The sequence below is a fragment of the Magallana gigas genome, chromosome 2 (assembly GCF_963853765.1).
Source record: "Magallana gigas chromosome 2, xbMagGiga1.1, whole genome shotgun sequence".
In the NCBI taxonomy this organism is placed as follows: Eukaryota; Metazoa; Mollusca; class Bivalvia; order Ostreida; family Ostreidae; genus Magallana; species Magallana gigas.
The window spans coordinates 8,628,164-8,655,771 of NC_088854.1; the positions used below are offsets into that span (position 1 = coordinate 8,628,164).

At 31.3% G+C, this 27,608-nt stretch overlaps 2 protein-coding genes across 6 annotated transcripts; both read right to left on the minus strand.

The window, feature by feature from the left end:
- Positions 1–1,113: 1,113 nt before the first annotated feature.
- LOC105335918 (uncharacterized) lies at positions 1,114–14,936 on the minus strand. 2 transcript variants are annotated; one of them, XM_066074856.1, is made up of 11 exons: positions 14,236–14,931; positions 13,440–13,517; positions 12,198–12,275; positions 11,934–12,080; positions 8,468–8,551; positions 8,243–8,293; positions 5,030–5,200; positions 2,786–2,990; positions 2,417–2,512; positions 2,250–2,345; positions 1,114–2,156 (listed from the first exon to the last, which is right to left on the minus strand). In XM_066074856.1, exons 1-11 carry the CDS (start codon positions 14,244–14,246, stop codon positions 1,533–1,535), a joined length of 1,641 nt encoding a protein of 546 aa, XP_065930928.1. In that variant the 5' UTR covers positions 14,247–14,931; the 3' UTR covers positions 1,114–1,532. The 2 variants fall into 2 exon arrangements, with proteins under 2 accessions (XP_065930928.1, XP_065930929.1); XM_066074857.1 differs by lacking the exons at positions 1,114–2,156; positions 2,250–2,345 and having other exon boundaries at positions 2,415–2,533; positions 14,236–14,936.
- A 2,728-nt stretch (positions 14,937–17,664) lies between these two features.
- Positions 17,665–27,586, minus strand: LOC105348936 (probable DNA double-strand break repair Rad50 ATPase). 4 transcript variants are annotated; one of them, XM_066074859.1, is made up of 15 exons: positions 27,338–27,586; positions 27,166–27,250; positions 25,047–25,106; positions 24,776–24,844; positions 24,368–24,436; positions 24,015–24,140; positions 22,820–22,903; positions 22,561–22,695; positions 22,376–22,459; positions 21,212–21,262; positions 20,749–21,042; positions 20,407–20,611; positions 19,311–19,406; positions 19,123–19,224; positions 17,665–19,036 (listed from the first exon to the last, which is right to left on the minus strand). In XM_066074859.1, exons 2-15 carry the CDS (start codon positions 27,201–27,203, stop codon positions 18,446–18,448), a joined length of 2,004 nt encoding a protein of 667 aa, XP_065930931.1. In that variant the 5' UTR covers positions 27,204–27,250; positions 27,338–27,586; the 3' UTR covers positions 17,665–18,445. The 4 variants fall into 4 exon arrangements, with proteins under 4 accessions (XP_065930931.1, XP_065930930.1, XP_065930932.1 ...); XM_066074858.1 differs by having other exon boundaries at positions 27,166–27,586; XM_066074861.1 differs by lacking the exon at positions 27,166–27,250 and having other exon boundaries at positions 17,666–19,036; positions 24,753–24,844.
- Positions 27,587–27,608: the final 22 nt, after the last annotated feature.

Sequence of the window (27,608 nt, forward strand, 5' to 3'; positions counted from 1 at the left end):
TGTATACGATAAAAATACAGTTTATATTATTTTTTTCTTGGTTTTCTCTAATTTGTTTGAGTTGTTGATAATATATTAAAACAAACATTAAAACGTATTTCAATATCAAACTGCATGAAACAATCCATCCAATCCATCCAATTCATGGTAACAAAATAAAACTGGTAGCGATTCATTAATATTACAAAATATAACAAAATGATTTTGTTTGTGTAATTATCAAATATTATAAGTTCAAATTCAAATTCTGTTGACAACATTTAATAATCAAAGTACTGAAGTACTGACAGGAGTTGATTTTTTGGAATTAGTATTTATTTTAAAATCAACGATACCTAATTTCGCATAGCAAGTACATGTAGTTTCTTAGCTGTATTTGAATAAATACGCACATTTTTTCTAATATGGATTATTAGGCTTTTCCCGACAAGAATTTTTTCGAACTATAAACGAAAAAAAAATGTTGTGTAGTATTTAAAGAGAAAATGGTTTTTTTTTTTATTATTTAGAGAGAGAAATTAATCAAACTCTACGATGAATTATATGTGTTAGTAATCGAAATATTTTTAAATAATTGTATGCAAATAATACTGAACTCTGGCGTAGGAATACACAAGACTACAAAGTATATCTAAATTGTTCGTACCATTTAAAATCGGACTCATTTCAACGTAACTATAGATAAGATAGATCTATAGATAGATTATAGATAAGTTTCCTTTGAAAACAATGCCTCTGAATATATAACATCGATTTTATCGATTATTTTCAAGTACTATGTCTTGTCAGAGATGACAGTTTGTGCTTAGCTCCGAACACTGTTTCACTTCCGGTTCGCCAAAGTAACTGCTTAGAAGAGTTGATTAAAATCAATCCCCACAAATGGTTTGTTCTTAGTGTTTTAACTAAGGTTTGCACTATCGGGTTTACTTCAATATTCTGTATTATCACAACAACCACGTGATACATGCATATTATTTTTAAAATGCAGGATAAGTTTTGATAAATTCGTTTTCTTAAATGCTCTTATTATTTATGAGTAACTGGTAATCAGACGAGAGTCAGTATCAACCTTATTTTAATGTGACTACTTAAATAAGTGACTTGCAGATATGATTTTGAATGAATATATTATTGAATAGGTTTTTGAAGAAGTGCAGTTGGAATGGGAATTTCGAAATAATATATTTATCTTAAATGATTTGACAAGTTGTGACTTTGTATCATAAGAACAACATTAAGTTAAATTTACTTTTATAAATATGTTTATGAGAAGAGTTATATCAAATCGGTTAATTTACAGAAGTTGGTGTATAGATTTACAGTGCGGTAGTTTAGCAAATTGGCATTGCGTACACCTAACGGCTTATGAATTCAAATACATAAAACAAATCAGATATTAATAACAATTTCATAACAAAACATTTCAATTTTTAAAGATTAACAAAGTTTAAGCTTTGAAATTAACAAGATAATCACAGATATTTTAAAGTTACAGATAACCAAACATATCTCCTGTGAAACGCATCAATTCATTTTGGCTGAGCGATACCTTTGGACAACAGAGGTCCATTTTCATGCAAATACATGGCAGGCCATACAATGTAATCTACTTCCGTTCCCGATTTCATGTACGCTCTAAATATATCATTGTTCATCCTCCCATCATCCGGAATACGAGCACTGAGATGTATCGGTGGCTGAGTTGTCTGCATAAACCAACATAACTCCACACAGCGCTCGGCAAAGTGAGTCGTTTTTGGAAATCTGGTTTTAGGACCTGCCGACTCTGCTTTACTTTTAAAAGGAAATGTAAGCATTGTCTGCATTTCTTCTTTCTTCAGTGCAAATCCGTCTTGGGGGTTAGTTTTGCATCGTGGTTGCAAAAAGTCACCTTTTGCGGAGTTTGATAACTTTTTACATATACTAAATTCTGTGTGTCTTAACATATTAGCTGGTTCTTCTTTAGAACGCTGCAATACATTGATAACGTCCTTTTTATACACGTTTGTTGTAAAATGATTGTCCAAAGGATTGGTTTCTTTAACCTCGTCCACTTCCCATGAATTTGTGTTTAATTCGTCAGATACGGACGGACGAAATTTGTTTGTCCTTTTTATATCATTGAAAATACCTTTGAGGATACAAAAAAAATTCTGGAAAAAAATAATGCTGAAGTTGCATCAGTTCTTTAAAAGCTTAAAAATACAATGTTATATAATTTAAAAAAAACTCAATCATTTTTAGACCTTTTGCATCTCAGAAACAGTTTCCTTAGCGTGTAGACTCATTTTCATCCTCGGTTGTATGTCCACTTTTGACGATTCTGTGATTTTAATGAGGACCTTAAAAAAGAAATAAAATATTTAGCCTTCGTTCATGTGCAGTAAGATGTATCTAAAGAATAAAAACTTACTTTCATGTCTTTCAAGTTTGCACATGTCATAATTGTTTGACAGTCCGTGAGGTCAAGAAACATGGAGCGGGGACTACGACAGAACTGGTACGCTGCCTGCAATGTTTTCCACTATCACTTTTATGTAACAAATTAATTATACATTTCACGCCTTTTTTCATAAACAGAAGTTTAGGCTGTTTTCTTTTACAAATCTAAACGCCATTAAAAGCGATGTGAAAATATGAAAAAATGAATAAACACAAATATTTTCAATCTCAATTACGAAGACATTAGAACAATTGCCAGAAGACACGAACTTCAAATTGAACTTTAGATAAGTATTACCTAACGAATGAATTATAACATTTACACATATTATGTACGTACCAGGATGATTTGGAGCAGGAAGCCTATCGCCACTCCTTCATCCAGCTTCGTTTCCACATCCGTTAACTCCTCCAAAGAATCTGTCCACGCGTCATCATATAACTGACCAAATTTTTCCGCAAGTTTGGTCGGTCGGTTGTCGTCACTCAGGTCCGCTATATCAGGGTTGTTCGACGTCAATTTAGATCCAGCTATCTTGCTTAACCTAAAAACAGGGGTTTTAACTTTTATTTTTGAGAGCACCTGCTAAAAAGTAACATTACTTTTTTAGATGTATTTTTACATGTTTCTTAAGTGTATCATGTGATAAAGTTTTGATATTACGCACCATATGACGTCATAATTAAACATTACATAGGTTCAGGCGTTTCATAAAGGAAGATTGAAAAGTAGAGAAAAAATATCCGTTTAAAATTTTGCATTTAATGCTGTTTATTTTCTTTCCATAAATTAATAGAAATAATTTTGAAAATGTAATGTTGATCTTGATCTTCTTTTGTCTACAACTCTATCTATATAAATAACTTCATGAAGTATGTTATAAACACTTTTTTAAATAAAGTTCCTATTATGTCCACAAAATTTTTCTTTTCTATCAAATACTATGCGAAACATAGAAATACGTTAAATCTCATTGAAGGAAGGAGTCTTCTCGATATTAGATATGCTTCTTATATTAAGAAATTTATGAAAAGTTAACACGGTCAAAAAGACCATATAACCAAATGATTGTAACACTTTAATCAAATTTGACCTTTCCTCGTCAAGGTCAGGCCAAGGTCACTACCTTTTTCAACTTAAAGAATGATATAAATAAACGTAGTTATCTGCAGTTATATAGACAGCTTTTCAAGACATGAAGTTTCTATTCTTCAATGAAATGATATAATATCAGAATGTCTATCGGCTTAACTACTAAATCAAAATAAATATTGAAACTAACATTTATATTGCTAAGCCCGCATTTCCTCTAATTTTCTTAAATTTTGAAGATATTTTAATTAATATATTATACTCCCAATACTTAAATAGTATATTGATCATTTCACAAGAGAGAAAATCCAATTTAGGTGATTTTTTACACAAATCTTTTTTTAGAATGAGTGCTTCAAATAGCTTGATAAAATGTAATTTGATAAGCAAATCATGTTTTGAAATCATATTTTGAGACCAAAGTCTTGCATTAATATTACGATAATGTTATTGTTTTAAAAATGCTAAATTAAATAAACTTATGAATCTACAGCAATTCTGAATAGCAAAAATTTCCAATATTTTTCGCCAAAAATAAAATCCTTGTTAGATTCTAAACTTGTATCCCTATAGTTATGCCTAGTTGCATAAACGTAAAATTAAAAAAAATATGATATTTGGGTTTCCTTTCATCACGATTTTAATTAATATTTTATCCCATTTACTTTTGACAAGTCGAAAACGAGAGAAGACTCCTTCCCCATGGAATAAATTTAATTTTTATCTATGATATACGATATAACATGCACGATATAGCATATACGATGGAACACTTTACACGTAGAAAACGTAAACTGAGAATAATGACCGAGGACGAAGTCCGAGGTTGATATCCTCTCATCTAGTCTATAAAACCACGTAAAGACCGATATGAAAAACATATCATTGTTTTATTATAATAAATGAGAAACTTCAATTCTCTTCAAGTTTATTACAGTATAAAATATATGGTTCATAATGTATTAGCCTCGATTTCGCTATTGTGATATTACAATGTCGCATATGCTAATGCCAGTATTTTGTCATTAAAATCTATTTTTAGTATATTGAGGTTTATAAATTTTCTATTGTTAATAAAGTATGATTTATAACATAATTTATTGCACGATCACGTGACAGCAAATAATCATTCAGATGCTACAGAAAAATACGATATTATAAAGATTATGTTAATGTAAAACTGAATTGATTTTAACAACAAATTTGCACCTACTTGCTAAATCTTAAGGATACTGACACATTTTTTCATTTAAAACTTTTAGATATACATCTACATGGTGCAATAATGCAACTTTGACATTTTCTTATTATCTGCAATGCAATGATTTGTTATTAAATTGGTCACAAAATTATGAAGTTTCCTATGTGTCGAACTATGTACGAAATACTTCAATGAAGCGTGCGTTTGTGTGCATATGTGTTGCAAAAAATCAAGATCGTTTAGTGATAGCGGTTTCTGAGGAATAAACAGTAAAATGCTTAAAAATATACCGTATCAAGAGATCTTCTTTATCTTTAGTTATTTCTTGCAATTTAAGTGACATTTTCGATGATCGTTCCCTTTCTTGTGTTATTTCCATCTTAATGTCTCTAACTATTTTAGTTAGTTTCTCCACTTGGTCTTTAAAGCGCAAAGTTTCCACTTTGTTGTCTTCCAGCAATCTACGTAAACGTTCGTACACCAAAACAAATGCAATGTCATAAGGCATTCAGAAGTTGGAGTTCTATTCGCTTTTCGCTATTCACTATTCGAATAGCGAATAGATTTCTCTGGTCGGTTTGCTATTCAAAATACCGTAAACATGCTAATAAACGTAAATTCAATTTTTCGTATAAACTTCCTTTTTTAATTGAAAAAACAGTTTTATAGTAAAAATCATCTCTTGCTGACCTCACCTGAACATTGACATAATGAACACGACAAGTCAGAGGCCTAGTTAGCCTGGCGAAAATAGGAAATTTTGTATAATACTTAATAATGGGATATCTTTCAAGGGGTTGGCTAACACCCTGTATCCCATATCTGAGCCTTTATATTTGGTGAGGATGGGGCCCCGGGACAGCCAAGTCGACCCTCAAAAGGAATTGGGTTTACACGATCATTAACAGGCTTAACTTTTCAAGGGGCTGGCTAACACCCTGTATCCCATATCTGGGCATTCATATTTGGTGGGGATGGGGCCCCAGGATAGCCCAGTCGACCCTCAAAAGGAATTAAGTTTACAAGGCCATTAACAGGCTTAACTAGCCTGGCAAAAATTATAAAAGTCTTCAAAGGTATAACATATCATAAAAATTCCACAATTCTTTAAAGCTGTAAATTCCAATTCAAATTCTTTATTGATCATTAAGGGTCCTCAAAGGGGTAGCAGGAATATTGTATAATAAACATTCACAATGTTCAATTAACACAACCAAAAGATATATGATTGAAAGGTTACAGATATAAACATTAGCATTCATGTACATCTATAAGCTTAATACATGTATGTTTATTTACATTTACATGTATTTAACGCCCATAAAACATACAAAATTAAATGATTTATCACACGGTCACAAATTTATCACTGACTCAGAAATACAAATTGATCTTGAGACAATGTCCATTAAATGCATTTTATGCGAAGGAAAAGCTTAGGTCTTGGCAACTACCAGATTTAATTTCACACTCGTACAAATTTCGTTTCTTAAGCCTTATTCTTTTTATAGCTAATTAGTAAATAGTAATTTTCAACTCGGAAAGAAATATATTAGTTACAGATTTATGGTATCTAAAACAAAAGAAAGTATTTCCCGATTCAGCGATATGAAAGAACAATCAAACCATTATATGTTCTGTTAAGAGATGAGCAAGCTTGTTGGAAGTACATGTATTTGCATTATAAAAAATAATTTCATTCTTTCTCCAACCAATGTAAATATTTTTTTCCTGATTACCGTGGAAATATTCAGATGAATTTCATTAACTCCCTCTGAACTCCTGGGCTCCATCCTCACCAAATATGAAGGCCCAGATGCGGGATACAGGGCGTTAGCCAGCCCCTTGAAAAATATCCCATTTTAATTGTACTGTGGTTTCATCAATATTCGTTGAATACCAATTTTCGTAGATTTCGTTATTGAGTTGATCCACGAAATTAAATGTTCATTGAAGTGCAATTTCTATTAACATTTTGTATTGATAGGGTCATTGGCCACGAATAAACGTATCCTTCAAATTGTGATTTTCACTTTATCCACGAAAATTGATACCCTTGAATATTAATGAAACCACAGTATTATACGAAATTTCCTATTTTCGCCAGGCTAGCTAAGCCTGTTAATGGTCGTGTATACCCAATTCCTTGAATATTAATGAAACCACAGTATTATACGAAATTTCCTATTTTCGCCAGGCTAGCTAAGCCTGTTAATGGTCGTGTTAACCCAATTTCTTTTGAGGATCGACCTGGCTGTCCCGGGGCCCCATCCCCACCAAATATGAATGCACAGATATGGGATACAGGGTGTTAGCCAGCCCCTTGAAAGATATCCCATTATAATTGTATTATACGAAATTTCCTATTTTCTTCAGGCTAGAGGGTCGACCTGGCTGTCCCGGGGCCCCATCCCCACCAAATATGAAGGCCCAGATATGGGATACAAGGTGTTAGCCAGCCCCTTAAAAGATATCCCATTATAATTGTATTGTACGAAATTTTCATATTTTCGCCAGGCTAGCTAAACCTGTTAATGGCCGTGAAGGGTCGACTGGGCTGACCCGAGGAGCCATCCCCACCAAATATGAAGGCCCAGATATGTGATACAGTGTGTTAGCCAGCCCCTTGAAGGAAATCCCATTATAACTGTATTATACGAAATGTCGCATTTTTGCCAGGCTAGCTAAGCCTCTTACTGGTCGTGTAAACCCAATTCCTTTTGAGGGTCGACTGGTCTGTCCCGGGGCCCCATCCTCACCAAATATGAAGGCCGAAATATGGGATACAGGGTGTTAGCCAGCCCCTTGAAAGAAATCCCATTATAACTGTGTTATACGGAATGTCGCATTTTCTCCAGGCTAGCTAAGCCTCTTACTGGTCGTAATCATTATGTTCAGGGTAGGTCAGCAAGGAATAATTTTTACTATAAAACAATTTTTTCAATTAAAAAGAGAAGTTTATATGAAATTTTGAATTTATGATTATTAGCATGTTTACGGTAATTTGAATAGCGAACTGACCACATTCGCTGTTCGAATAGTGAATAGCAAAAAGCAAATAGATCGAAAAAAAACAGCAATAATTGTATAATGTACACTATGTAAGGATACTTGCATAATAATCTTATAAACTAAACTAAAGCATTGAAGCATTATAAACAGTTCCCCTATATATTTCTATATTAAACTTCTGTTGCAGTGGTTCTTATGAGGAATATTTTTATGACACACACCCTATTTTCATTTTGTTGCAATTATCCCTCTTTAATAAAGGGATTCATCTTTTATTTAAGATACCGTAAGGATGCTTTGTATCAAGTTTGGTTAAAATTTGCCCAAAGTTTTGAGAAAAAAAGTCTATATTTAAAAAGGTTTACAGACAGTTAGACAGACGGACGACAGACAACAGATGATCAGAATAGCTCACGTGAACCTCCGCTGCAGGGGATATTATAATTTTTAAAATAAAATTCATAAATAAGTCTTTGGAAAGATTTGCTTACTTTTGCGCTTCAAGTTTTTCAGCAATAGCCGTCTGCATATCAGACTGCCAGCTATAAATAAAAACTATTATATAAAACTTTTACATTTATTTTGATATTTGTCATGCCACTACTTTTAGACTTGTAAATCTATGTTAATTTTTATTTGCAAATAATCGTGTGACACCACTTTGGTCATAGGTAATACGATTATTTTGGCATATAACTAAAATAAATGTAATTTACCTCTTGTTTTCTAAAGACATTTGGCCCAGTTTTATCAAAACCATTTTCTTTTCCAGGCACTTTGCAATGCAATCACACAGCTCTCTACAAAATGTCAATATAATAAAATATAAGAAAACCTTTGTGTGTGTATATATATATATATATATATATATATATATATATATATATATATATATATATATATATATATATATATATACTCCAAAATGAGTGAAAGGTGATATCACACAGTATATATAATCGAAAAATAAAAATAAAAGGAACAGTTCCAAAGTTTCTATTCACTAGCGCTTTCTGAAAACAATTTCATAACTTATGTACGTTCACCTGAAGAAGGATGTAAATCCAGGAAGCTCTAGTGAATAGAAACTGGAACTGGAACTGTTCATTTTCTTTTTTGAATATATATATATATATATATATATATATATATATATATATATATATATATATATATATATATATACAATAAGGCGCGGATTTTTGTTTAAAACGATAAAGATGGTTTTTAAAGTGTGGCGCGAGTATTGATCCAGGGTTACGTTTTCAAGTTAAATTCAAAATGCTTGCAAGTAACATCACAAATTATAACGGCGAAGTTCTTGTTAAGAAGATTTTAAAAGACCTACCCAAATTAACTTATCTGATGAATTTCGAATCCCTTCTTGGGCTCAAGTACTAGTGTGGGGTTAAACATTTTAAATTTCATCATGATACTTGTAAAGTATTATTATACAATAAATCACCCTTCATGAGGTCAACATGGTAAAATGATGACCCGAGACCTGACCCACAAGGTGACATCGGTCAGGTCAGGTCATCGAGTGGGTCAGGGCAAGGGGCATTATTTTACCAAGTTGACCTCATGATGGGTGATCAATTGTTTTATTATACCGACAATAATAACAATAGTTTTTTTTACACATAAATAACATTTTATTTCAACAGAATAATGCATATTCTGAATATATCTGTTTAAGCTTTTAGCAACAATAACATTGACTTTGAATGTTCAATTAAAATCCTTAGAACCATTTGTAGAATCCAATAAAGAACTTTACAGTATCTTCTTTACTTTTGTCGTTCTTTTCCCATGTAATAGTGAATGTGCACTTGACTGACATTTTTGAGTAATGGGCCACAAGAGTTTTGAGGCGTTTGATCAATTTTTACATTTTCCGATTCATCTGGAACATTTGCAAACAAATTCGAACCATTTTCATCGTGTATGACTTCAGATAGCAATTGTTTGGTACAGACAGTCTCAAATTCACAGTTATCACTGTTATCTAAATTCAAGAGGTGACTTTCTGAAGAATTGGTACAAGCATTTGTTGACACATCAACTGGGTCTTCTGGCCCTAGCTTTGGTGGTGGGTAAACAACACATGATAAATCATCAAATATTTCTTGTTTTTTTTGTTTTACTTACACATCTTGAATAGCTTTTCATTGACTTTTAGGACTTTTGTCCACTGACAGACATGATGTGTCGAGCCTCTATCCAACACTTGCCCAAACTAGTAATACATGTAGCACGTATGCAGTGGTTTGTATACAGAGTCGAGAGTTAAGCTTTCATAGATATTGTTTTCATAAATTTCCCAAAGTATTATGGCCAACTGGAGAATTATCATACCAAACAGCATCTGAATCGTTAGTATTGCGCTTCAGTCTCTGCCAAAAACTTTCACAGTTTGGATTCAGCTTTCCGAAGTATTTCTCGAGACTAGACACGGGACTCTTCTCATCACCTACATCAACAAATTAATTTGAAAATTGTAAATTAGTGGAATCCATGAAAAAGTATGTCACAGAGTCAAATATACACAATAAAGGATATAAATCTGTAAAATTAGTCAATACTTAAGTTTTACTTAAGTTAAAATTATTTTTATTTTACATTTATTTTAAGAAGTGCAGTATATTACCTGGTATCTCATATATTCTTGCTGAAGATGCATCAAAGTCATTTACATCACTTCCTCTGTGATGTTTGGTTTCATACTGAGCGACTTTTAGATAGTATCTCCTTCCTTGGCCATCTGTCCTCAAAACAAAATCTGTTTTCCTCATATTTCCCAGATTTTCTCTTCCTCCTCTACGTGTATAAAATCACATGTCGCACATCACACATCATACGTATCACATCAAGAAAGAATTTGTATTGCAATCCCTAAGGATTTTATCTGTTTAAGATGCCGCTGCTATACAAAGTTTCCATGTCAGCATCGCTAATTACGTCCTTGTGTTGAGTGGTACCCTTTCCAGAAACTGCCTTGAACATTTCGTTGGATAAACGAAAATCTGGGTCATTGATAATGTCATACTTAATTTTTTGGAAAATCTCTGCAAATCAAACCTGATGCTAATCATGGGGGGTCTACTGTACAATTCACCATCTTTTCTTTTAAGTTCAGCGTAAAAGTTTATCAGAATTTCAGCAATTTCACCTTTTGTTTTTGCACTATGTTGTCCACAATCAATCCTTTTTCAGTGCAGTATGTAATAAACACTCGTTTCGCTGATTCTGTGCATTGTTTTGTATTGGAACTATTGCAGTTTTCTAGGATTGCTTATAGTTCCTCACTTGTCAGTGTTGCAAACCTCGTCTCGCCATTCATCATTTGTAGACAAACGACAAATAACACATGGGAAAGGACGTAGTACACAAATTTATAGTCTATATCCTAATTCTATATTTAGAGGTCGCGTCATCAAGCTGATGCGAGGACGTGACCTGGGGTAGCTATATCCTATATCATTTGTTCCGCCATTTTTATTTTCTGCACAGGTCAGGTTTAGTGGTCAATAATATTGATGACTGGTCAATACCTCAAACACATGCAACAATTCAGTCATTTATGACCACGTGACACAAAAACGGGTCATAAGCTAATCTTAATATTTTCTTATAAACCAATCAGATTCTTTTTATTCTAATTGGAGGTATAATAACACAACTTAAAGCATTGGGGTTCTTTAAAATAAAAATAATGTTGTTACTATATAATATAAATATTTAAGCGAGAATGTTTTGAAGTACCGCCAATTAAATAAATTGGTCCGTTTTATAATTCTGATTGTCCTGCTCATTACGTTGATTTGTGTTTAAAACTGGTTAAGTTTGGTTCAGTGGTTCTTTCAATAGAGTGAAAAATATAAAAATATTGAACAGACGGAGGACAAAATAAACCCGCAAAAACACAACACTCGTCTTTAATAAATGCAAGTCTAAAAATAATTGTTTTAAATGATTTGAATGATACAATAATGGTAATCAAGTTGAATATTGTTTTAAATAACACTGTTTCATTCAACCAAATTCATTGAAAAAAGCTTTAGGGAAGTAGGCAATGCGTCTTGTTGAAGGAGACAATTTCATCAAATAGACCAGCAGAAACACATGGCTACTTGAAACGTCATACTATATAACTAGGGTTGATGAGATATCATTAATTACCTGTTCACTTCTTTTTCTTTTCCTTTTAATTGTTTTGGAGTTGGTGAACATTGGAAATTTTTACAATGTTTTTTCAAAACAAAATTGTCAAAGGTTTCATCATCAGTATCACTTGGAAATATGATTTGCGTTCTTTCCCGACTTGATCTATGGATAAAACACAGAAATTTATAATAACAATTAACCAATCACGTTACGATCTTGCCGAAAAATATTCATCATGTTCCATATATTTCGATTTTTTTCAAAATCAACGAAAAATACTTTGTGAGTGTATCCAAAAATAGTTCCACATGCAGGTCATAAGCTCTCAGTAGAGATTGAAACCAGTCAATATCTTTTCTGAAACAAAAAGCATAAACTGGTTGATCATTAAAAGTAATTTTTCGCTCTCTTTTCAGAAAGGTTTATCAACATTTCATGATAAAAAAGAATACTAGTCCTTTGAAGTTATGATATCAGAATGTTTCGTGTGTTTTTTCCTAGTTATGTTTGCATTGTTTAAGTTTTGAATATGATATTTAGCTCATTTTCATGCTGTCATTTGCAGATGAGTATTCGACACTATTTTGCAAATTATATAATCAAAATGAAAAGTATCCTTTTTACGAAGAGTTAACTCATTGAAAACACATACAATGCACAATTTTGAAAATGCATTTTTTCTGTTGGTAGTAAGCCTTTAATAGATACATCATTGATGAACAATTATAGTTTATTCATTCCTTTGCTCGATATTTGATGTCCTTGAAAAATAAACTGCTTTAAAACTAGTCATTTATATTTGGCGAAGAATAAAATGCTTTAAATCTAGTAATTTATTCAAAATTGGCGAAAAAAAGTAAATTCATGATGTCATATTTATATAATGTATTACCCTAATAATTTAAGATAAATGTCTTCCTTTTTAGTAGAGTTAATTAATATCCGCCCCCTTCAGACAATTTCATAAATGAATGTGAATTTAATTCATTGATTGTCTTCAAACTCATAAGTGTAGGACCTCTGATACAAAATCTAAATGTACATACTTAATAGACGTTGCACAACATTTTTAGTTGTAAAGTATCAATGCCAGCCTCAGACTGTTATAATTAAATTATATTCTAAAAGTCATATATAGGGATGTAATTAAATTTAGCATGACAAGATTTCTTATAAATGGGAAAAAATATTTTAAAATTTGATAGTGTATTCAAATTGTTAAATACACGGAAGCAGTTTTGCGTATTTAGCACTTTAACATGTACATTTACATTTGTACAGTACAATACTTTCACTTAATTTTATATAAAAACTTAATCGACCCTAAATTACACATTCCTCTTTTTGATTTGAGAATCTACGACCTACATTAAGTGAAAGAAAATGAGTTATTTTACGCAGGTCGTAATTATGAAGAAGAAAAAAGTGCTTTTAAGCAGTTATTCTCAGTTCAATTATTCATATTATTAATTTATTTATAATTCAGTTGTCCATGAAATTCGCAAAACAAAGACAAATTACCTTAAAACTGAAGATGTGTATTGTCTCCATTGTTTCGGTAAAGAAAACACCCACTCATTGTAAGTACGATAATCGGTTCTAGGAAGAAACAGTTTCAAAAGGTCAAACAACATGGACTGAATTTTAACCGGAGAAATAATTTGTAATTTGGCATCTGTTAATTACAACAATTGTTATATCGAAACATAAATTTCACTTGTAAACGTGCTCCTCTACAGATACGCTTAATACATTATATAAAGACATCCTGTACGGGATCACCTCAACACAACCCCCGCTGCTGAAATCTTGGTTGGTAGTCTTTTCAGGAGACAAATCGATACACATCGATGCAGAGTGCGTATACTATCGAGAAGACTGTCAACGGCTGTTCAAGTTTTTCTGGGTTTATTTTAGTATCCATGAACAAATAAGCGATCAAATGGAGAACCAAAAAAACTTATATTGATCCAAGAATTAGACTTGTAAAAAGGTAAATCTTAAATTTTCAATATGGTTGAATCAAATCATATTCATGATGTTTAAAGGTTCGTATTGATAATATTATTACATCTGGAATACCATGGTAAAGAGAAGAGCATGAACAAAGCTGTTTCATTAAGATTGTTTAATATCATCGATGACAACTATAATGTATTCTGCAACTACGGTTACAAAACGTTAGACGCCTTTTTCTCCCATAAAACAATAATAAGGAATTATGAAAAAAAAATAAAAAAAAATAAAAAAAGACAAAAGTTAAAAGAAAAAAATCTGTCATTCAATTTTTTCATTAAAAAACAATTTTGATGATTACCTCGACGCCATAGTTTTATTCCATAGTCTTCATCACCAATACTTCTACACACAAAAAATACAACAATTTATTAAATAAAGATTTAATTCTATTTTTTTTTTCAAGAAATAGACTTCCTTTCAAGTAGAATTGGACTTCAGTAGGGACCCCTAGTCTGATATCATGAAAACAAGGCAGGAGTGTTGATCAATGAGTGTTATAAAACATATACTTTTCAGGTCGACTTCAATCCATTTCATTCACTAAAACACCTGAGTGTTACATTATATTTTTAAAGTTCAATACAACACAGTAGGTACACAAGAAGTAAACATAAAACAAAATAGACCATTAAAAGATAAACTCAATGGAGAACATTATTTATAGATAAAATCGCTGCTTATATTGATTAATAAAGATACACATAGAAAGTAGTTTATCAAATACATACATGTAGAATCAAGTTAACCATCTATATATAGTATCCAGTCATAGGTTTTTTTTTTCATTTCTCCAGTATCGGTCATTCAAAGGATTAAAATCATTTAATGATATTTGTGCAATAAGATTTTAAAGAACTTATTACAAATGTTTTAAAAAATGTTATACTTAGCTGTGTCAAGTAATTCTACTTTGTACTCTTTCGTTTCAGTTCTTCCCAGTTTAAATAGACTGGCAATGTCTGTCTGATATGCGCGATATCTTTCGTAAATAAAAACAGAGGACAAGTCTACAGTTTAAATAGGCAGAATTGATATTACTTCCTCTATCCACAATAAATTTAGGAATAGGTACGCTGTATGGTAGTTTGTTTCATTTGTGTTGGATTACATGATTACAGGTTCATTTAAAATTTCCGCATTAAATAACAATGATAATAGAATTCCTTTAAGACAAGTTTGTAAAAACATGGAAATAACCACTACATGGAAATTTATTTTTAACGTACAATCTGAATCAAATTAATGTTTCAGCTCACCTGAGCTGAAAGCTCAAATGAACTTTTGTTATCACGTTTTGTCCGGCGTCTGTGTGTGTATATATCCGTCCGTTCGTCAGTCCGTCTACCAGAAAATTTTTCATATTTTAGACTTCTTCTCAAACGCTCAGGCCAATTTAAACCAAACTTGGTATAAAGCATACTTAAGTAAAGTGAATTCAAGATTGTTAAAGGCCATATCCTCTTTCAAGGCGAGAGTGAATTTAGAATTAATAATAATTTGTCGGTATCTAAAAGGTCTTCTCAAAATCCAATATGCCAAAAAAGCTGCAAGTAGAGTGGAAGCACTCTCGGGTAGCATAGATTCAAGTTTGTTCAAATCATGATTCCTGGGTGTAATGTGGGTCCAATATTTGGAATTTAATTTTTACATAGGAATAAATAAAGAATAATTATGATCCTTAAAATTTTCTTTCCAATAGCAATTTGGCCCAAAAATCTTAAACTCGTGTGAAAACATCCTCAGGGAGTGAAGATAGATTTTCGTTCGATTCCCTGGGGTAATGTGGGGCTTGCATTTTAACATAAGAATAAAAATGGGGAAATATTGTGAAACAATGGAAACAAGAAAAAAATATTGTCGCAAGCGTCAAATGGGCCGTAAAAAATATAATTGTTGTATGAATCATCATTAGTTGTTTACATAAAAATGCACCACAAAGAAGAAAATAACGAGTTTGTTGTACTATTAATCCTTATTGTAAATTTTATAATATTTTCAGCTACAGGTTTTAAAGAGTATCATTTTACTATAATTATTAAGAATCGAATTCGTTACCGTAAGTATTTCTAACGGTAATTGTATGACCATTGCTATAGTATGAAGTAATGGAGAACACATTGATTTGTATATCACTCTAAGACAAAGTTCAACTCACCATTATTCTCTTGGAGATTATGTATTTCAAACCGTTTCTATCTTTTGTTGCATTGTATTGAATCATGACTGGATTAGATCAAATGCTCATCCGGTAGAAACTACACAATTTTAAAGGTAAAAAATAAGCCGGATCATTTTTTTCCGAAATTATGATAAATCTTATCTACACTTCAGTTTATGAAGATGATCATTCTTATTTAATTCCATGAGATTCTCAGATATATTCAAAATTAATCAGGTCAGTTGAAATTTTCAGGTCTTTCATATTTTTGCGTAAATTATTGATATGGACGTCATTTTATGATTTTTTTAACCCCATTTTTTATGGAAATATCATAAATAAACACACATGATCATTTCATTTGACGCAGAACAAAGAAATTTAAATCATTTTCGTGTCATTCAGGTCTTCAGTATTTCACTCAGGTCTTTAGAATGTCCCGTATACCGATTCCCATGTACATGTATACATGTACAATGAAAAACTCCGAAATTTTCCGAAAAGATTATAGTCTCGGTAAAATCGCACCTAACAAGACAGTCTATGACCCACTTTACATTTACGAGTAAAACAAAAAATATGTAATACTTCTTGAAGGCATAAATCATATTTCTACATGCAAATTTACATTTAATTCATAAAAATAAGCATAATATTAGTTCTATATATAAAAAAAAACCATCACGCAGAAACGCAGACACCCTATCTAAATGTATATCAAATAACGGACCGCCTTCTGGCGCCCCGTAAAAAAGCTACAACTTAATTATGTGGAAACATTCTCAAATTGTTAAGAATCTCCTTTGTAAAATCATTAACGCAGATAGCGAGATGAGGCCTTAATGGGGGTTGATTTTTTTTTGCTTCAGAATTAACAGAGAAATATCTTCAAAAACCTTATTTTTATAGACCATTTAGCTTAAATAGACGAAGTTTGTGTAAAAGCACCCTCTAGTAGCCTAGGTTTAGGTTTGTTAAAATTATGATATCTTGAGTACTGTGATATCCTAATGGGGTTCTTTTGACATAAGAACAATCAGTAAAAATCTTTGAAAATCTTCTGCCCAAATATTCAAAAAATAAATGTGGCTAAACGATTAACATAAGATTATGAGAAAAAAAACCTTATTTTTCAAACAATACATACTCTATTTTTAATTTTCAAGATACTGTATGCAGTAAATATGCAACTCTGTTTTATTTTCGCCTTTTTACTTCGTTGTCAGCAGGCAAGTTAACTTTATGACTGGGCGAATTATTCTCTCTTTAAACACAACTATAATTGTACAAATTCAAGAAGGGGCGAAATTGTTTGCGGTTGTAGAAGAGTGGACAATACACGGGATGAAATACTGTATACAGTAGATTTTTGTAATTGATTATATAAAGCTGATTTGATCAGAGTAATGCCTGTTGTTGCTTAGGAGACTGATGTGGCATCTGTGCCTCCTGTTGTTCTGAAAAAAAACCCTCAAGAATATATTTTCCATGGATTTCTTATAAGTATGATGATAAATCATTTAAGTATTTAATTGATTTTATTATAGCAACAACGAAGGTTTGTGAATGTTTATTAAAAAAAAAAATCTATTTAAAGATAAGTCAAATTTCAATATCTAACAACGTAAAATTTATCTACACAATACTATATTTACATAAACTTTATCACATTGCAAACATTTAAAAATACTGTACAGTCAAGTGTCAAATGTACCTTTTTAATAATTTTAAAATTCATTTGGTTAAAGAAACTAACCTACATATGGAAAGCACTGCAAAGCAATCTAAACTAGTTTATTCCAAAATTATATGGATTATTGAATCTGTATTAAAACGTGAGTTAAGTAGTTTACAAGATTAGAAAGTAGCACTTTTCAATTGTGACGTTTTTTAACTAACTAAACAATGACAAACCTTTTTTCTATTTTTTTTTTTTTCAAATTAATAATTCAACGGGCTTCAGAAAAAAATGAAATGCATCTTATTGTCATTTATTATAACATATGGAAAGTTAAAGGAATAATAATATTCTGACTTTAAAGTTCTTAGTCCAGGTTGGTATCGCAAATTGTTAAAAACTAATTTAAATGATGACTACCGGAATTGCTAATTCAAAACTAAGTGTAAACTATTTCTATCAACAGAAGGGTCTGTAGAAACTATTCTGTTACGATTACCAATTTTTTTTTTTTATTTTTTTTTTTTACAAATTATTAGATTATATGAATATTAACGAAAAAGACGTTAATCATTTATAACCTTTTTCTCAATTTAGTGATGAGTGTTGTTCTTATATGTTAAAAAATTGTTTAACATGAAAAAATTCATGTATGTTTTTTCTGTTATCAATTCACTTCGGTTGGGCAATACCTTTATTTAACACAGGTCCGTTTTCATATAAATACATAACAGGCCATACAATGTAATCCACTTCCTTCCCTGATTTCATGTACGCTCTAAATATATCATTGTTTTTCATCCCGTCGGCCGAAAAACGGGTACTTAGATGTATTGGTGGCTGTGTTGTCTGCATGAACCAACACAACTCAACACAGCGCTCGGCAAAGTGAGTCGTTTTTGTAAACTGGGACGATGAAATTGTCTGAAAGAAAGAAGGGGCACCCATCTGTCCACAAAATTGTTTTTTCTTCAGCGAACATCTGTCTCCAGAATACTGTTCATTACATGGTTGTGAGGAATCAGCATTTTCTGAGTGTGCTACTTTTTTTCGTCTCTTTTTTGATTTTTTAGTCGTTTGTAAATTATCTTCATTTCCTTTGCTTTGCAAATGTGCTGTACTAAAGTCATGCAAACAATAGTCTGGGGGGTTGTTTCTTCTGACATTGTCTTCGAATGGATTCATAGTATGTTCGTGTGATACTGAACTCTTCACTCTAGTAGTTATATCACTTAAGATACCGTGTAAGGTGTCAGCAAATTTCTAAAAGCATAAATATGAAAGTCATTTTATTTTCTTCTAAGATTCTTTTAAAAAATAATTCTCAATAAGAAAGAACTACTTAAAACCTCTTGCATCTCAGAAATCAAAGTTGTTTCTTTAGCGCGTAAACACGTTTTAAGTGCTTGTTGGATGTCCGGCACCATCGCTTCGGGAAGTTTGGTTACAACCTTAAAAAGATAACATAACTGATTTACATATATTTAGAGGTAAATTAGGACTTTAAAGATAATTTATATTATAAATAAAAGCTTACTTTCATTTCTCCAGTGTCTTTACAGGTCATTATGGTTTGACAATCTGTTAGGTCAAGAAACATGGAACGAGAGCCAGAACAAAAGTTGTAGGCTGTCTGTAATGTATGAAGAAGAATATTTATTTTCTTATATCAAGGACTTACGTCCAAATTGTTTCATGGAATTTATTTTATCTACTATCCTTGCATTAGAAGGTTGATTTAAGTTAAATCTAAGAATTCAATATGAATTTTACTCACTCAAATGTATATTTTTTTAATATCCCAGTCAATTGGAAGAGTGTCTTTATCATAAGGATGATATTCACATTTAGTTTTCCAATTCATAAACATTATTGAATTAAAATACTTCAAGTTTATAATCAAAATAAGAGATCAAATAAACGCATATCCCACCTTTGGCAAAAACTTTGGCTACAGCACTAACCTCATCAACAATAGCAAAAAAATTAAATGAAGTCATATAAAAATTATCTGGATAACGTAGCAATTCATCTTCTGTATATAATAATTCATATCCCCCAAATCCACCCGCCGAGATATGTTTAAGTTAAACAATGATCCACTTTGGTAACAGGGTGATTTCAAAAGCATATCATATATTAAGCAATACAGTCTTACAAAAGATCTTAAACAATTGTCATTTCTATACAAAAAGCAATATCAAACTTCAAAAATCGCCTTTATCAAAAATCGTACATCTTGTTGGACCCAAGAGTTGTCCAAGGTCCACAGTCTAAACAGATGAGAATCTGTGCTTGTTAAGATCTTTCTATATAAGTAATACCATACATAAAACATTAGAGTGTTCAAAAATTATTTTAAAAATTTCTTAAGTAAAGATGTTGTCCCACCTTACCCCCAAAGACAAACTTGAAACTACACAATATGAAGACGCATGCATTTAAGTTAAGTGCATATGGCTTTGGAAGAAACTTTTCTATATATATTCATATGTAAAATATCGATTCCAATTCTGACCTTCGCATGTTTTGAGCAAACTTAAACCTAAACTACATAAACTGAGAATTCTTTCAAGTTTTGGAATATGATATTACAGACAAGTCATTTCAAAGACAAAAGTAGTAAGTCATACCATGACAATGCGCAGTAAAAAGCCAATTGCAGCTCTGTCATCCAGCCTCAATTCCCCTCCCGTCAACTCCTCCATAGAATCTGTCCATGCGTCGTCATACAACTGACTGAATTTTTCTGCCAGCTTGGTCGGTCGGTTATCATCATTCAAGTCAGCAATATCAGGGTTGTTGGAGGTCAATTTGGATCCAGCTATTTTGCTAAGCCTTAATTGGAATAAATAAACACAATCATCACACAATATAATATAATGAAACCTATGTAAATGTCGTGTAGTTGAAGTTTATTTTTCTATAAAAAAAAATAATTTTTATCTTATACTAATCTTGTATTGGAAACATACCGAGTTAAGAGATGCTCCTTTTCTTCTTCGATCTGTTTGAGCTTACACTCGAGGTCTTTGACCTTTTTTCTTTCTTGTTCAACCTGGTCATGAATACGAATCCAATCATTTTTACTCTTTTGATCATTTTCTTTAACAACATACGGCAGATTTTCATTTAAACTGTCATATTGTTTTCCCAATTCTTCAGAGTCTTCCTTTGTTAGGACTTTTCCTTCTTCAACCTCATCATGAACGCGTTTCAAATATTTTTTACTCTTTTTCTTTTGATGTTTTTGTTTCTTTGCCTGCAATCTTAAAAAGCAAAACGACATTATATCATAGACACGAAATAATTACAATAGAGGGGCGAGCCCGATTTTTTTTCTTTTACTATTTTACTAATTGAAATAATAAGTGAAAATATACAATGTATTTAAATTCAAGTAAGAGGAAAGGAGAAATGAATTGTCTTGTCTTATACTTTTGAAGTTCCTCATTTTCCTCTTTCAGATTCTGAACCTCTAATGTCAATCTGCGAATTAATCAAACATGAAGAAAAAATGAATAATGTATACATTTCAGTAGGTTTAAGGAAAAATTCTTCCTTTGTTTCTGCCAAAATGCTTATAGTACAATGCAAATTTTATAAAATGATTTTTCATTATTTTTAGGATAAAAAGAATTTATTTTTGTTACTTTTTACAATTTTTTTTCTCTCATACCATCAGTTGACATCTTGGCATGAAAATACAGTAGATATATACAGTACAATATACATGTAGTTGACAAAGATTATTATCTAACACAGACTATATTTTTCGCAAAATGATGGCTTCGGACAGCGTTAAATGTACCGGTATTGTGCAACAACGATTTTATTTGTTTAATATATATAAATAAAACAGTACAGGGTTTTTTCATTAAAAATGTTAGTTCCTCTGTTTTTGGGTAGACATTTTGCCTCACCCCTAGTCCGGAAATTATGCATCATATATTTAAAATTCTACTTGTAGATTCATATTTTACAATGTCAAATAAACTATATTGAATTAGATAATTAAGGGAAAATTACACATCTATAATAGTTTAATGAGGGACTATATTTTGTTGCGGAAGGTCTTTAAGAAGAAAATCAACATTTTCTTTATGATAATTTTATTTTACTTATTTTAAATGGTATTAATTTGTAATTGATGCCATGATTAGTTCCGATTGAAAATTATAGCAAAAAAAGTTATTGTTTGCAATTTGCACTTTCAGTGAAGAAAGGTCATATTTAATACACCGTAGCGCCGAAAGCAGCATAAAGACCCCAACAGTTTGTTTTGAATTTTGGTTAAGCCATGTGTGTAGTTTTATAAAAATAATATAGAAAAAAACTTCAAGACTAGTGATTGCAGGATCCAAGGTCCTTAAATACACGTAAGCACATCTATTAGAGACTTATGATTTGGAACATGTCACGCAAAATTAATATGATTTTCCGACTGATTCACAAACTTACTACGTTTTGACCTTGCTACAAAAATAAAGTTGTCTGGTAATATAGACTACTCGGTTGTGTGAATCTGTCATAGAAATCTTATAACAACAATTGTTAAATATTAGTGGTGGTGTCTCGATAGAAAACGCTTTAGTACATTACCTATTGTGATTCTTAAGAATAGAGCCCATCTTTATCAAAGTCCCTTTCTTTTTCAGACACTTTTTAATACAGTCATACAGCTTTCTACAATTTTAGTGATGAAAAAATTATAACAAACAAATTCTATGTATGGATATATTTCAATATATATGTCTGAGATTCCATGATATATCTAATAATCATACTGTTTCATTGTGGTTTCAGTCAAGGAAAGTGGGATCTCGAAGCTTGTTTTTTCTGTATATTTTCTTGCAAAATCATCAAAGGCTTTATCATCCATATCAACAGGACAACGTATCGTTTCATCAATACCATTTGACCTAGAGTTACAAAATATATGCATCTAAAATAAAACAAATGATAGGTATACAAATTATAACTGATAGTTTAAATCATTTTATTTTCATTTTATAAATTATTTATTGAATATAATTTAATGTATACTTAGAAAGAAATTCCAGAATATTATGTGTTTGCTGTTTATAAGCTGCCAAGAGGTTGAAGAACCATTTTACATCATCTATGAAACTGAAAGCATACATAACACAAAACGTTGATATATATCAACTATTTCCTGACTGTTTATCATTTTACAAATTAAAGCTGACATGAATTCATAAATACGCATAACGTCCCTTTTATCTCCGACTACCGCCATATTAGTTGTCGATTTCTATTGTTCTGCTCAACGCTACACACCTCCTATATAAGGCCGAGAGCCCTCGTCATGCTTTACCGCATTCAGGAATTTCATACACCCGAACACGTTACCTTGGACGAAAAGACTTGTAAAAACGCGTTTTGAACAAAAATAATATGACAACCACTTCACTGGCAACATATATCCAATAAACGACGAAACAAGACAGATTGAAATCCAGGCGCAGATACTTCAGAAATTCCTAATTGTAGACCGTTTTCCTGTGTATGTTATAACATCGCACATGTGCAACCACACACTGTAGTAGATCGAGCAATGTCAATTATCGCATGGATTTTATAAACGGGGAGTTTTGTAGGAACAGATAGAAACGTTGTTACTTTCTTGGATTTACCATCATTTAGCTATTGTGTTGGATGTAGTGTCGCCAGGGTTTTCAAAAAGATGCAGACGTTATGCACTCTGTATGAACGACACAGGTGTTCGATTTGCATGCGAAGTAAGGCAGCACTGTCTGTGCAAAATAATACAGATACCTTGGACATCCTTTCAAAGAATAAATATATTTTGTATTTCATTGATTGTTGTTTTCTTTATTATTACATTTTACTACATGTACAATGTGTAGTTCATGCATTTAGAAGTCCGTGCAACGTGAATGCGTCGATCGAAAAGCAACCGACCGTAACTTTCTCAACCGGTATATATACCCCAGAAGCAGTAGAGGAGCGATCGAAACTAATATGGCGACCAAATGCTTTTATGAATTCATGTCAGCTTTAATGCTAATATTAATGCATCATGCACGAGATTTCAATTATTAAAACATCAGTGGATATGTACTTGAAACCTATGTATAAGTTAATTCAAAAGAACAAAAGTGTCCTCACACTTCTTGCTTCCAGTACCAAAACCATTTTAAAATTCACATTATATGTATCGTCAATATTAAGGGACTTGAGGTAAATGATATATGACCTGTTGTCGATATATGTCAGACCCAATGGAGTGTCAGAAGAAATGGGAGTTAAGCAGGCTGTAGGTTTCTTTTGTACGTGATCCTTCCAGTGCGGTGGTAACAGGTCTATGTTTACATGTCCATTGCTATTTAAACAAAAATACACAAGTGTAATTATCAGATTGATTGTAAAATTCATTTAACAGCAGACATTAACTTAATTTAACACACCTCCCTAGAATAATCATCGTTTATGAAACTTGGTTTTTGAATTAACAAGGATACGAATTAAACCGGAATCATAATCACGATAAACACTTTATTTCAAATAGCAACTGTAACTCTTGTAAGCTAAATAGACTGAAAAAAAAACCTTTCATATCCCTCCAGTTCACCTTGCATCAACTGTTGTGGTAGCTGATCTGTGTCAATGTCCTCATTGCTGTTTAAACAAAAATATATTTCATTATTTAAAGTTATTGCATTAAACGCATTTAACATCTCCTCGAAAGCAAAAACAAAACAAAATTACATTCAAAAAAAAATATTTTCCTTTTCAATAAAATAAGCATAATATATCTCTGTTCAAATAAATAATCATCATATCACATAGTCTTATTATTTTAAGACGCATAATAAAACTGACCTTTTACATTAATCTTTACTCTAAAAAATTAAACAAAATCAAAATTTAGAATTCTTTAAAGTTTTGTTTTTTTTTTTGTTTTGTTTTTTTTTTTTTAGAGTTTTTAACCTACTTTCACGATAAGGCGTCAATTACCTCGACTGTTCCTTCGATTTGACTTCTATTTGTTTTTGCGGCTGTTGGTTTATGCCAAATTTTTCACTGCTATAAAAACAAGTTTGATACAAGTTATGGAAAATGTGATCAGGTATAGTTTTAGTGCTTAAATAAAAGTATCATATCATTTTAAGTAAAAGGCAAACTAGAAAAAGGGATACATGTACTATATTTGATTACTCTTTGACTTATATATGTACATTAATCTAAAAAGAGAGTTTTAGAAGCTGAAACATATAGGCGGTAATACCTCGTATTTCCCTCTTGTGCGTCTTGCTTTAAGCATTGCGTATTCTTATCTTTGCCGTCGCTATTTAAACAAACATATAATTATTAGTTAATGTGTTGCACCTATCAAAAGCGTTTAAAATCTCGACGAAGCAAGAAAGCCAATGTTACTTGACATTCAAAACAATGTACATCTAATCTAATACCCGATTCCCTGAAATATATAATAAACAAACCCAATTCAACCAAATCTTCATCATTTCACAAAGCTATAGATTTATTCAAGGATACCAGAAAAAAATATATAACATATACATAAAATGTATAGTACAAGCAAATAAGATAGTTGTCTCACCTTGTCTCGAACACTTTTTTCCATACCAGATTTTTCAAAGATTAAAAACGGGAGCAAGCCACTAAAGGGTTAAAAGGGGCATAGTTTGAAAAAAATTAAAGAAACACTAATGTTTCTCATAGGTCCTTTTAATGTCTTTTATCTTACCTGACAGGTGAGATATTAACCTTTAAAAATAAAATCCCATAGTAAAAAGATATTCATGGGGAAAAGTTTTTCATACAGGATAAATGGGAATTTCTTCTACCCCAATAAAGCTGTTTTCTGTATAAATTTTAAAATGATTTTACTAGAAATACAACAGGTTTTTTTTAAATTTTTAAATCCTATGAAAACGTTAAATAGTCTCATCTCAAAGGAAACAATATTCCTGGAGGATTTTTGAAAACTACTACTGGATATTTCCCCCATTAGTACCTTAAGTAGTTCCCTTTAGAAAAATATCACATTGGCCACTATATTGGTCTACTATAAACTTGAGAGTTTTTTCAAGATCCATATCTATATTTTGATTAGCAGTGATGTAGTTGCTGAGACAAACTCTTTTTTAATGAAGTTGTCTTAGTTAAATTTTACTAATGCTAATATGACTGATTATATTCTAGGGGGTTATGGTTTAATATTTTTAAATCTTTACTTTATCGATCGTGATAACAATTTTTATCGTTAGAACATGAATTTTTAAAAAATTTTTACCATAGTTTATCAACATAAACTAATTTCAACACTTTTGAATAAGTTTGTTGGATGATGCTTATGTCCAGTTTGGTTGAAAACAATCCGTTTTTATTTTTATAAAGATGAAAGCACATAAACTTTTATGTTAATGGATATTCAAGCTTTCAAGCGGTAAAAGGTGAGGTATTTGTAAATTAAGAACTTCAAGGGAAGAATGGACCATAAAATACTGTTAAAAATCTTTGAAAAGGCAGATGAGTACCACAAGTGTTTCGTTGTTGTTACTGTACACTCTGGTAGAATTGTCTTAAGTGCGAACCTGGCAATTTATACCAGGGTCTGCTTTGACCTTGACAGTTATTGTAGAAAAATTGTTTAATATCAGTGCAAACAATTTTTACCAACGAATACTCCTTATTTGGGTATAATTTCAAGATAGGATAAGGACAGTGAGATAAAACAATGAACCATCCAAGGAGTTTACACAGATTTAATTTACATGCTTTTTATTCAGATTTTAACGTATTGCACACGCCTGATTGGTTTGGAAAGAAAATATTTACATTTAGTGTATATATTCCTTTGGAAATTTGCGACGTTCAATTTCCTGTGAATACACTAATTCATGCGCCAGAAGCACAAATATAACCGTCATCACGCGTTTTGAGTATATATTTTATTGTAAAATTAATTTAACGTTTAAACTTACATTTATAATCAATTTGATATATATATATATATATATACTATTGGAAAATAATCGTTAATTCATATTTATTCGTCAATAAAATGGAATTGTTTGACATAGTTTCTGACACTATATTTAAAGTCGCAGAATTAAAGCGATCTAAATACTTAAAGCATGTTAATATGGCTGCTCCGTGTGTATTTCATATCCCTGACTAAGAGCGTATATAATGGCTTTATAGCGACGGTACATAATATTTCATACAAATAGACATCAGTAAGGATAAATAAATATAAGCAATATAATTCGGATGGGTCACGTCGGGTAGACAGACGGACGGAGATACTGGTCTCTATAAGTACCAGTAGAGCGAACCCTAATAAATTATGCTAAATGAAATCTTGTGATAAGTATGTTTACCTTGGATTCACGGCTTTGGAACTGGAAGCGTTTCCCATTCTACTTTCACTTTAGATTTTCCGGCACATTAAAACTTGTCTTAGTACTGTTTATTATCAAATGAATGTTGTTAATTAATATCAATTCAATCCATGCTAAAATAAAATTCACAAAATTAAAACTCCATAGATACCGGAATAAACATATCCGCACTTCTTTCCAGTGTTCTAAATGTAGTATTCCTTCATAGATACTTTTTTTCAGTTGAATGAGAACTATTGTTAAAAATCCTTGAATATTAAGGATAATTTTTACAATGACTGGTCTACTTAGCCGTGGGAGAGAATCTTTTTCTATTTCTTACATTCCACATATTTCTTAAGTTTATCATTCTTGAACTAGTTTCATTATTGAATAAGAATTACTTCCTTGATCGTTGATAAGGGTTTAAATTGATACCTAAA